The 12,434-nt window shown below is 48.1% G+C and overlaps 1 protein-coding gene across 1 annotated transcript; it reads right to left on the bottom strand.

Moving 5' to 3' along the window:
* Positions 1-516: 516 nt before the first annotated feature.
* On the bottom strand, positions 517-1,449 carry LOC310920839 (olfactory receptor 14J1-like; the record flags this gene model as incomplete). The annotated part of the gene is made up of 1 exon (XM_083880887.1): positions 517-1,449. The coding sequence occupies one exon, from the start codon at positions 1,447-1,449 to the stop codon at positions 517-519; it is 933 nt and encodes a 310-aa protein (XP_083737013.1).
* Between the last annotated feature and the right edge of the window lie 10,985 nt (positions 1,450-12,434).

Below are 12,434 nucleotides of genomic sequence, written 5' to 3'. Positions count from 1 at the left end.
AGCGCTGCCCCAGCAGTGCCCATGGCCTGTCCCTGCTGCAGCCCCGGCACTGCCACCCCCAGCCCTGTGCCCGGCCCCGAGAGCCCTCAGGCCCTACAGCAACACCAGGGCTAGGAGGGCAGTGGGGCAGGGCCACGGCAGCAGCACTGGCAGCACCAAGGGCTGCTGCTCCTGGGCACAGCTGCTGTGCCAGCCCTGATCTGCCCCCAGCTCTGCACACAGACATTGCTGCTGCAGCTGCAAAGAAGGGAACAAAAGGGGCATCTCTGCAGAAAACTTGGCTGGGAGTTCTTTGAGTTCCTTTAAAGCCACCAAGAGTGCAGCCCCTCATTGACACGGTTTTTGGCCACAGGGAAGGTGAAGAGAAACTAAATGAGAAATGGCACAAACAGTGACATTTCTTTATGGATAAGAATTATTAAGTAAAACAAGGAAAGAGATCCACCAAAATGCAACCAACAACAATTATCAAAGGCAACTTTTATTACATGTGATTTGCAGAAATTGGCCAGCAGTTTAATGTTTCTGAAACCATCCAGTCATCAGTCTCCGCACTGCAGCCTTGAGCTCCTGGTTCCTCAGGCTGTAGATGAGGGGGTTCAGGGCTGGAGGCACCACCGAGTACAGAACTGAAACTACCAGATCAAGGGATGGGGAGGAGATGGAGGAGGGCTTCAGGTAGGCAAACAGGACAGTGCTGAGAAAAAGGGAGACCACGGCCAGGTGAGGGAGGCAGGTGGAAAAGGCTTTGTGCCGTCCCTGCTCAGAGGGGATCCTCAGCATGGCCCTGAAGATCTGCACATAGGAGAAAACAATGAACACAAAACAGCCAAATGCTATACAGCAACTAACTGCAATGAGCCCAAATTCCCTGAGATAGGATTTGGAGCATGAGAGCTTGAGGATTTGTGGAATTTCACAGAAGAACTGTCCCAAGGCATTGCCCTTGCACAGGGGCAGGGAAAATGTATTGGCTGTGTGCAGCAGTGAATAGAAAAAGGCACTGGCCCAGGCAGCTGCTGCCATGTGGGCACAAGCTCTGCTGCCCAGGAGGGTCCCGTAGTGCAGGGGTTTGCAGATGGACACGTAGCGGTCATAGCACATGATGGTCAGGAGGGAAAACTCTGCTACGATAAAGAATAGAAAGAAAAAGACTTGAGCAACACATGCTGTGTAGGAGATGTTCCTGGTGTCCCAGAGGGAATTGTGCATGGCTTTGGGGACAGTGGTGCAGATGGAGCCCAGGTCACTGAGGGCCAGGTGGAGCAGGAAGAAGAACATGGGGCTGTGCATGTGGTGGCCGCAGGCTGCGGCGCTGATGACGAGGCCGTTGGCCAGGAGGGCAGCCAGGGAGATGCCCAGGAAGAGGCAGAAGTGCAGGAGCTGCAGCTGCCTCGTGTCTGCCAATGCCAGCAGGAGGAAGTGGCTGATGGAGGTGCTGTTGGACATTTGTTGTGTCTTGGCATGGGGATCTGTAAAAAGAGTAATCATGGAATAGTTCAGTTTGGAGAGGACTTTCAATATCCCAGCACAGGTTGGTGGCACTTTCCCCCCACTGCCTGCCCAGGGCTCTGCTGCCTGGAGCTGTCCCTGCCTGCAGCTGCTTCCCTGTGCCCAGGGCTGGGCCCTGCCAGTGCTGCCAGAGCCCAGCCCAGCCCTGGGGGCTCAGCTCTGCCCTGCAGAGCCCTCCCAGCTCAGGCACTGCCCAGGGGCAGCTCTGGCTCTGCAGGCTCTGATGGCAACCTCAGAGCAACCCTGAGGAGGCTGGAAAAGTGATTCTGGTGGTGCCTGCAAGGGGCCCTGTGCCGATTTCTGTCACTGCCTGGTTTAGCAAGGTCTGAGAGAAAATTGTGGGTTTTTTTCTAACCCTGAACTGAGTGATGAATGTCTATGTGCAATTTCCCATCTAGGGTATCTAAAGCAGTAGAATAAAATGCAGGACTTCCCTGTTTTTGCAGCCCCTGCCTTGCTCTGCTGCCTGAATAACGTACTTGGAAATGTTCTGCAGTTAAATGTCATGTTGGTAGCCATCCTGAACAATTCAGTATCCTCACCATACAGGGAGAACACTTCCAAGCCTATCCGGCTGTGTCCTTCCACTCAGATCTTGTCCCCCAGCGCTGGGAGCAGCTCCCAGGGCTGGCTGAGTCTTAGGGTTTTAATCTGGTTGTTTCTCACCCGAGATTCCAAGGCTGGCTGGTGGTTCATGTGGGCACAAAGGGAGTGATTTTCCCTTTTGACCTCTGAAGTATTTAGGGTCTGCTGTCTGACTCTGTGTCTCTGTGTTCTGTGCCGAGCTTGGTGCTCGGTTTTTGGCACAAGAATGATGAGGAGTCTCAACGTCTTGGTTTTCTTGGTTTCTCACGTTTTTATTAGTTCTTATCTTACAGTTCTCTGTGTCCAGCCAAGATGTTCACAGCAGCCTGGACACGATGTGACTCTCCCTGTGATGGGAGGTCGCTCTGCCTTTATACAGATAACTATATGGTTATTATTTACCATTTCATACCAATGCCTATCACCTATACTAACAGAGTCATTTCTAGTTTGACCCAATCCACTGATACTAGTCTGTGCCCACATCACTGCAGAAGATGGATGCCAAGGGAGAAGAAGAAGAACCAAGGATTCCACCCAGATTCCTCCATCTTGTCCCCTTGCATCTACATTCTAAAAACCCAAAACTACAAAATCTTCTCCACAGTGATAACTACACTACTCTCAGTAACACATTTGTGACTTGCAATTCTTCTCTCTGATGGATGTTTTTTCTCATGGACCGAAATCAAAGGCTGTGTCTTTCTGGGCTCTGTGCCAGGCAAACCTCCCTGCACAGACCCCAGACCCTCTTTCTCGGGTCCCAGGCCTCTCTACAAAGATCTGTGACTTTCCAGGGCACCCAGAGGGATGCCCTGGACTCCAACAGCTGAGAGCTGTCCCTGGCAGGCAGCAGAGTCCCTGCCCCAGCACAGCGCCCTGGGCTGCAGGACCCTGCTCTGCAGGACAGCCCTGGGCACCCCTGGCTGCTCTACACAGGAGAGAAGCAGAGAATGTACTCACAGAGTCTGTAGGCATTGGCATGTTCCAGCTTTAGGAGAGGACTGCAGGAGCTGCAGCTGCATTGTCCTGCAGCCAGAGGTTCCTGTGCCAAGGGCTGGGAGTGATTCTCCCCCAGGCACTTGTCAGCCCCTTCCCAGCCCTGAGTGATTGAAGCTCTCTGTGCCTGTGTGCTGTGCCCGGGGTGGCTGCAGGCAGAGCCCCAGCCCTGCTGGGCTGGGAGAAGAGCTGCTCATCAAGAGAAATGTGGTTTTAAGCTCTTCTTGGTTGCCAGGAGCTGCCTCTGTGCCAGGAGCCCGGCCCAGCTCAGCAGCAGAGACACAGCACAAGGACTTCAATGACCCTCTTGGGGCTTGGTGATGAGGCCCTAACATCAGAGGGAGATGATGAAACCGCTCCAGAACTCCAAGTCAGAATCCAACTCCAAAGTTTCTGGAAGTTTTAATGGGCCCCACTGAGGGACAGGAGAGAGAAAGTGTCCCCAGGCCCCAGGCAGAGCAGAGAACTGCAGGCAGCGGTGACAGGTTTTCCAATGGACTTTGGGTTTTGCTTTTGCCTTGGAATCTCTGAGAGGTTTGTGCAATCCAATTATCTGCTGTAATTAGTCCCTTGAGAGGCTTTGTCAGTAATGACACTCAGTGGGGCTCATTAATGCTTCAAGATACTTTAGTTATTTTAAGGTACTTGGAGTTTCCCTTTTAAAACTGACTCTATGAGAGGTTTGTGCAATCATGGCCCCAATTATCTACTTTAACAAGTCCCTTGGGATTCTGAGTCAGTAACAACACTCAGTGAGGCTCATTAGCACTTCACAGTACTCAAAGTTTATTAAGGAACTACTTTTTGACACTGAGTGCTGTGTGTGATAATTGGCCTCCAATTATCTGCTTTAATGAGTCCCTTGGGAGCTTTGCATTGACACTCAGTGGGGCTCATTAATGCTTTGAGATACTCAAAGTGTTTAAGGTACTTTGGATGTTCCTTCCCACACTGAGTCTCTGAGAGGTTTTTGTGCAATCCTGGCTTCCAGTTCTCTCCTCCAAGGACTCCATGAGCAGCCTCTGTTGAGATGGACCTCAGTGGGACCCATGAATGCTTCCAGACACTTTGGGTCCTTCTTCTGACTTTGACTCCTGGAAAGGTTTCTGCAATCTCCTCTCAGGCCCTGAGGTTCCAGGGCTCAGCACCAAATGCACCACGAGGCTCATTAGGATCAAGCAAGTCCTGACTAACCGTGGCTGTGCCTTGATTTCCCTCTGGTCTGGTGCAGTTCATTAGGAAGGTTTCCTACTGCAGTTATGGAGAAAAGTTTCCAAGAGCTATTAGGAAATCCACATTTCTATTTGAAACGATGTATTGTATTCCTGTTCTCTTTAGAGAAGAGGTGATTGCAGCATTCAGTGACTGATATTGATCCAGGGACTCTCACAAGGAGGTCTGGCCTGCTCAGAGAAGCTGTGCCTTGAGCTCTGACCAAGTGTGGACAACCTTGCTCCACATTCCTCAACCCCATCCTGTCTCTCCTCACTCACCTGGGACCTGCTTTGCTTGCAGAACTGGCTGTGCTCAGAGGGGTTTCTTCCTCTATGTAGCAATCTAAAGCTGCTAAATTTCAGACAATCTCCTCAAGTGTGTGCCAAGCCCAAGGTGCCACCAAGGAGGTTCCTCTTCCCCAAGGTGGAACCATGCAAGGAATTATTTAGACACACAGGAAATTCTGCAATAAACACAAATCCAGAGTTGGCTGAAGGCAGAATTAGACCAACTCCTGAAGGACAGACAAGCTTTGAACTCCTTGCAGCTCCAAGCTGCAGGTGGGTTGTTGGGAGGTGTGTGAGTGAGCCCAGAGTGAGGGAAGGGAAATGCAGAGAGGCCTGGAAGTGCTTGTGTGCAGACAGGCAGTGGGGAAGGGCAGTGCAGGGCTGGCCTGGGCCAGGAGTGAGGGTGGATCATCATGCCAAGCTGGCCTGGGCCATGGCAAGGGGCTGTGGCCACGGGCACTGCCCTGAGCCCACTGCCTGGGCCCCTTGCTCAGGGCTGGTGTCAGTGCCCAGAGGCAGAGGGGATCCCTTGCTGGGGGCTGTGCCATGGCCACCTGCCCTGTGCCGCGCTGGCTGCTCAGGCGCCGCGGGACCAGCAGCAAACGCCACTGCCAGGGCCAAAGGCAGCTCAGGCAGACAGAAAGGGTCAGGGCTGGCCACTGTTTCCATGGCAGCCCTCCCTGGGACACCACACCTGGGTCACCTGGCCTGGCCATTGCCATGGAAACCCCTTGTGGGGACCGATGCCACAGAGGCTGGCACTGGGACACTGCTGGGGCCGGGTGCTGAGCACAGGCTGAGCACACAGAGATGGGTTTTGGGGGATTATGGAAACATTCCCCACACATTTTTTGGATTTTTTTTTTTAATATTTCAGGGACATTTTAGGCAACCTCCCCCGCAGATTTTTGGGAATTTTTTTGGAAAATTCCTGGGGAATTTTCTCTCACCTGTCTCCAAATTACCACAAAATATCCACAAAATTACACAAAAATTACCACAAAATATCATCAAAATGTGTACTCTCAAAAAGCCAATACTACCCCAATTTTACCACAAAACATCCCCCAAAACTACCACAAAATCACACGAGAATTAGCCCAAAATATCACCAAAACATCCCCAAAATTACCCCAAAATATCCAAAAAACTACACCAAGATTAACCCCAAATTACCCCAAAACATCCCCATAATTACCCCAAATTATCCTCAAAATCTCAGAAAAATTACCTCAGAAATAGGCCAAAATTAGCTAGAAATGGTCCCAGAATATTGCCAAAATTACCCCAAAACATTCCTTAAATTTACTCCAAAATATCTCCAAAATAACCTGAAAATATCCCCTAAGTTACCCAGGGGGATCTGGGAGGGTGGAGAAAGAGAGGGGCAGAAATGGGCCTGGATGGTGTCCCCGGGGGATTTTGGGGAGTTCTAAAGGCTACCAAATGGGTCTGGGGGTGTCCCAGGTGGGTCCTGGAGCATCTTCAAGTGGGTCTGAGGGTCTCTGGGGGTCCCCAAATGGGTCTGGGGCTCCCAGGTGTGTCCCAGGTGTCCCCACATGGGTCTGGGACAGGGTCCCAAAGGGTTCCAGAGAGTTTTTGGGAGACCTCAAATGGGTCTGGGGTCTCAGAGGAGTCTGAAATGGGTCTTGGGGAGTCCCAAGGGGTCTCTGAGGAGTTTGGGGGGTCCCAAAGTGCTCCTCAAATGGGTGTGGAGGAGTCCCAGGCGCCCCCAATGGGTCTGGGGTGTCAAGGGTGTCCCAAATGGGTCTGGGGGGATACCAGGAGAAACCTGGGGGTACCCACGTGTCCCCATAAAGGTCTGGGGCCCCCAGGAGGTTCCCCAAATGGGTCTGGGGGTGTCCCAAGGGGGGCCTAAAGGAGTTTGGGTGGGTCCCAAGAGAGTTTTGGGGGTGTCCCAGGGGGTCCTGGGGCTCCCCAAATGAGTCCGGGGGTTCCCAAGTGTCCCTGAAAGAGTCTGGGGTCTCCCAAAGGGATTTCAGGGGGTCCCAGGCATGTCCCAGGTGTCCCCAAAAGGCTCTGGGGTCTCCCCTCCCTTCACCTTGGGTCACCTGGGCAGGGCTTGGGCAGGATCTTTCAATCACTTGCTACACTTGGGACTTGGCCCCTGCTTGACAAAAAGGCTGATGGAGCTCACAGGCTCCTTCCGGAGAGCAGCTGGCCCTGCAGGATTCCTCTGTGCAGGAGAGTTCCTGCAGTCACAGACTTGCTTTTGATAAATATCATGGCCTGAGCATGGAGTTGGCTTTTTCCCTGCAGTCAATTTAATATTCTGGGTTCGTTTTCCAAAACTCTCTGTCAGAGATGGCTCACTGCAATGATTTCTCTGCTCCCAAGACATGCAAATTACTTTCTTCTGACATTTTTTACCCTTTTCCCTCTCTGTTCTTTATACAAGGCTTTGGTTTTCACTGTTGAGGTGCAGGCTATCCCAAAATATGCCAGGACTTTGGAGGAGTGGTTTTATGGAGATGATGGCTCTGGGCTGGGAGCCACACTTCCCAGCTCTGGCCCCAACTTTAGTACCTGCTCTACAGAAATCAACGTTTTCCCAAACAGACACCTTGGGTTTGGAGTTCCCCAACTTGAGGCCATCAAATGCTGCTCTTCAGAGCCTGCACATCTTCCCCCTAAAATCAGATGGAGATAAATGGGTCAAATCTTTCCATTAATCTCTTTGAACACATCTCCTCAAAATAGAAAATCTTACCTTCCCTAAGAGAATCTATTTCCAATTAATACCTCTTTCCCACAATGAAAATAATCTGATGATCTATAAAAAGGCGTTTTTCTGCTGAAACCATAGCCTTTAAATTTGTCAGCACTACCACTGATAAGAAAAAGATAAGATAAGAGATAAGAAAAAGTTCAAGAGGAATGACTGTAAATTTTCTGAGTCATCATGGAGTCAAAGGAACTGGTACCAGATTTGGGGTGAATAAATGGCCCACTAAACTTCCAAATAAATTTTTGCTGAAAAACAGACTTTCACTTTAAAATACAATTACTTTTTAAAAAATTAAAGGAAGGGAAAACTGACAAAACTAAGACCTGTAAAACTTTCAATGACTCTGTTGTCTGAGCTTTCCATTTGATTTATCCTTCAATATTATTTATCTTCTCCAAAAGATCAGCACAGAGCCTCCCAGCAGCAGTAACCTCCTGTGACACACAAAATTATGTTGCAATCAGGAATTCTTTCAAGGGCTGCAGCCCAAGCACGTACCTGCTTTCAAAGGAAACAGTGCAATTCAACTACCTACAGGTACTAAACAGAGCTGTGGGGTTTTAATTGTGGGACACCGTGATGGCAGGAATGAGACTTTTCTTACATGAAAGGAGATGGAAAAGGATACTGTTTAAAAAATGCTGATGAGGACTTTGAGAGATCAAGCTCTAAGTGACTGTGGTATTTGACACCTTTAAATTACCTATACCCCTTTCAGATAATCTGGAAAATCTTTGATGCTGATTATGGGCTGTGATAAATTTATCTGAATCACACTTTTCAGACATTAAGCATTTATAAAATACTGATAAAAGTCATGTAATGAAAACAGTATTGAAGAAGAAAATGGCAAAATCATCAGAGACAAGCATATGCCCCGACAGAAAACTGAGAAAGTTCTCAAAGTTAAAAAATCTTTACTGACATGGGAAGAAATAAAAACCAACTTCATTCAATTTTACACTCTTGAATGGTTCAAATTCAAAATTCAGAGTATAGGTTGGAAAATCAACCAAGAAAGTCTGCTCTGGTCAAACTCCTGGGGTTCAACAAGCACCTAGAGACTTTCAGCAATCCATCCACAGGTTTTGAAAACCAATCCACAGGGACTGAGAAATCCAGAGACAAGTCTGTTCCAGTGTCTTTGCAGCCTTTGCTGGGAAATCCATGGCCAGCCCCAAGGCCCTGCAAGACCCAGTTATCAACCATCGAAAATTCACACCCTCAACTTGCAGCTGCTCATTTCCCCAGAAACTGAGTTCATTTCTCTTCAGTGCATGCACAGATAGTCATGGCAATGAAGCATTAAAGAGAAGAATATCTCCCAAGGACAATCAGACAAGTCAAAGCCACTGCAGAACTCCAAAGTGAGGAAGTGCAGGCTGGTGCCCTGAGCCAGGCTGGCTGCTGCAGGGCTCTGGGACACAATCACAGAACAACTTGGGGCAGGAGGGGCCTCAGGAGGTGCCGCAGCCCAACCTCCAGAGCACGGCAGGGGCAGCTGAGGGATCAGACCAGGCTGCTCAGGGCTTTATCCAGCAGGGCTCTGAGCAACCCCAGCCATGGAGAGGGCACCACCTCTGTGGGGAGCTGCTGCAGTGCTGAGCTTTCCTTGTGCTCAGCTTCAGGAGCAGCCTGGACTGCTCTGATTTCTATTTATGCCACTTCAGTTACGGCCCCCAAGCCTCCATCTTAAATCTATGGTTCTAAAGAATTCATCTCTTGTATGTAAACCACAAAGTTTACATTTGCATTTTAAAATGCAGTACTCGACTCAGAGTACAAACCTGTACACTGAAGCAGCAAATGCCCTCAGTACAGAATAATTTCCTCTTCATGCTGCTCCTGGGTCTTGTGGCTGAGCTGACAGACTGCACTGCTGCCAGACTTCCAGTCTAGTTGCTGCTCAGGCCACCTCTTTTCTCAAGAAAGAGCTGGATGCAAATGCCAAGAGATGAGTCACATTCAAAGTGTTGCAAAGGCAAGTGAAGTCATTTAGTAACTTTCAGGTTAAAGAAACAAGAGTCCAGTCCTGTGAAATCTGCCAACCCTGCTCATGTGCCCAGGAATTCTGAGCTCGTCTCCCCCTGCCCTGCTGGGCCAGCCCCATCCCGCTGCCGCCGTTTCTTCGGCGCTGCCTTGAGGCTTTTTGCTGCTCTGTGACCCCACACTGCCCTGCCCTGCTGGGACATCCCTGCCATTCCAGCTGCCACTGCACAGCTTCTGATCCCATCCACCAGCCCGGGATTTTTTCCACTGTTCCAGCTTGGTGCTCTCAGGGTCCCGAGAGATTGGACTGCCCTGGGCTTTGTGAAACAATGCCTCCCAAGGTTCCTGGTTGTGTTTGCTATTAATGCTGCAGTTGTTGTTGTTTGTTTGCCTTGTTATATAAACTAGCAAAGAATTGTTCTTCTTAACCTCATCCTCCTGCCTGAAAGCCCCATTTCCTTTTCTAAATTATAATCATTTGGAGGGAGGGGGTTTGAATTCTCCATTTCTAGGGAGGCCCTGCCCCTCCCCAGCAGATCCCTGTCTTTCAAACAAAGACAGCCTTTCATGTGTCCTCAGTACTCCTAGCATGCATCCTTGTAATTCCTTCAATCTGCTCATTTAGCACAGTCCTGGTGTTCTGTTAGACCAGGAGACCTGTTAGAAACAACTGTGTAGTTCTTGGCTTTCACACTTATATCTTGCCTTTTGCAAATTATTTTGACACTGTGCAGTTTGTAATCTCTTTTAAACTGCTTTTGATATATTCTAATTTGTCACCCTTTAGCAGTTAATACCCTGATCCCTGTGGAGATTGCATATTTCAGTGTGATAAATGTATTATAGTTTATGGTATTGCAAAATACTGAAATAGAGTTATAAAACTATAAATATATTATATAAAGACAATAATCATAAATATAAAAATAAACATAAATATAAATACAAATGTAAACAACAATATAAACATACTATTAAATAGACTATATTAATATTAAAAAATTAAAAACTGCTAATTACCTTTGCAGAAGTGACTATGGTTGGGAAATAATGACTGATGCCTGTATTTCTGTAACTGACTGACAATAGTGAAATGGCTAATGTTGATTGAAAGAAAAACTTTGGCTAAAATGTCTGGATGATAAGATAACATTGAAAAAAAAAACCCTGGCAAATAACACAGAAAGAGCCAAGAGGAATCCACCACTGACCCCCCCTTGGCCATCAATAACTGCCAAACCACAGACCAGGTGGCCTCAAAAGGAAGTAAAACACAAAAGTCTCAAAATCACATCTGAATTATGGCACATCCTTTAGGAAGATGAGGTCAGGGGTCGAACTAAGCTAAAGAATTCCCAGAAAATGTGCACACAAAGGAATGTTTAAATGTGTATAGTCTTCATGAATATGCATTTGACCAATAGTCTTGGGTTGCAATGCAAGATGGAACCAAAATTTTGTATTCCATTCCCATCTGTTAAAACCAGGTGGGGCAGTGTTCTTTATCTCTTCCACAACCCATCCTCTCTCCAGGGGCTTATCTTGTGTTAATGGGCCATTGATGTTCACTGCATGACTGATAAAAGTAAATCATCCCATTGGGAGATGCTCCACCCACAGGGAGGAGCCAAGCATTCCCACCTGGATATAAACCACACCAGAAGCAGCCTGTTTCCACTGGATTCCCAGAGGAGCACCAGACCCATCTGCAACTCCACTGAACAGGAAAACTACACCCTTCTACAAGGTCGTTGCTTCAAGAAAAGCACATCTGTCACTGCAGGAGGACTGCAGCCACAAACACCCTGACTCAGGTTGTATTCTGACTCCGTCAGTGTTTTGGGGTTTTTTTGGTTGTTTTTTTTTTTTTTTTTTTTTTTTTTTATTTGCTACTGCATTTTTAGTTTAACATTTTACTTTAGGCTGCAATGAAGAGGAAGATGACCCAGGACAGCCAGGCAGGTGAGGAGGAAGTCAGTGCCCCTTTCCCCCTCTCTCCCGCTCCATCTCCCAGCCCAGCACGGCCCCCGGCTGCAGGACAACCCCACTGCCAACACTGTCCTGCTGGGGAGGGACTGGGGGGATCTCCTTCCCCTTCCCTCTGGCACGGAGGCAAATCCCATCCTCTCCTTGTCCTTCCTCCCCCAGACAAGGAGCTGAGGATGGAGACCAGGGAGGACAAATCCCCACAGCAGAACTTCGTGCAAGGGGCCGTTTTGAGCCGCCCCTTGGGATTTTTGGGGGGATTTTTTGGGGGGAACTTTTGGGGGATTTGGGGAAATTTGGGATTTTTTAATGGAAATTTTGGGGATTTTGGGACAAAATTTGGGGATTTTTCAAGGAAATTTGGGGATTTAGAAGGAAAATTTGGGGTTAAAGGGAAGAAGTTGAAGATTTAGAGGGGAAAAAAATTGGGATTTTTGGAGGAAAATTTGCGGATTTTGGGGCAGATTTGGGGTAAAAATATTGAGATTTTTTTAAAGTAAAATTTGGAGGTTTTGGGATTTGGGGGTTTTTGGTTAAATTTGGGGAGTTGGGGTCAGAACTTGCATTTTTTTTTGGTTTTTTAAGGGATTTTAGGTAATTATTGTGGTTTTTTTTTGGGGGGGGGGGTTTGGGGGTGTTTTGGGATTTTAGGGGGGGCGGTTTGGGATTTTTGGAGGGCTTTTTGGGATCCCAGGGACAGGATTTGGGGGTTTTGTGTCAGTTTTTGGGATTTTTTCTGAGGTTTTGGGTCACAATTCAGGATTTTTTGGGTTTCTGGGTCAGGATTTGGGTTTCTGGGTCAGTTTTGGTATTTTTGGGTCAGAATTTGGGGTGGGTTTTTTTTGTTTTTTGAGGTTTTGGGGTCAGAATTTCCGATTTTGGGGTCATTTTTTGGGATTTTTGAGTAATTTTTTTGGCTTTTTTATTTTGGGGGGGTTTTGGGTCAGAATTTGGGATTTTTGGCTCATTTTGGGTATTTTCTTTTTGGAATTTGGGGGATTTCTGGGTCAATTTTTGGGGGGGTTTTGAGAGAATTTTTGGGGGTTTTGGGTAATTAGGGGGATTTTTGGGTCATTTTGGGGTTTTTGGGGGATTTTTTTGTGTTTGGGGAA

The sequence above is a fragment of the Zosterops lateralis genome (assembly GCF_965231275.1).
Source record: "Zosterops lateralis genome assembly, chromosome: 32".
NCBI lineage: Eukaryota > Metazoa > Chordata > Aves > Passeriformes > Zosteropidae > Zosterops > Zosterops lateralis.
The sequence above is the reverse complement of the archived record's forward strand: the minus strand, read 5'-3'. Positions and strand labels throughout refer to the sequence as shown.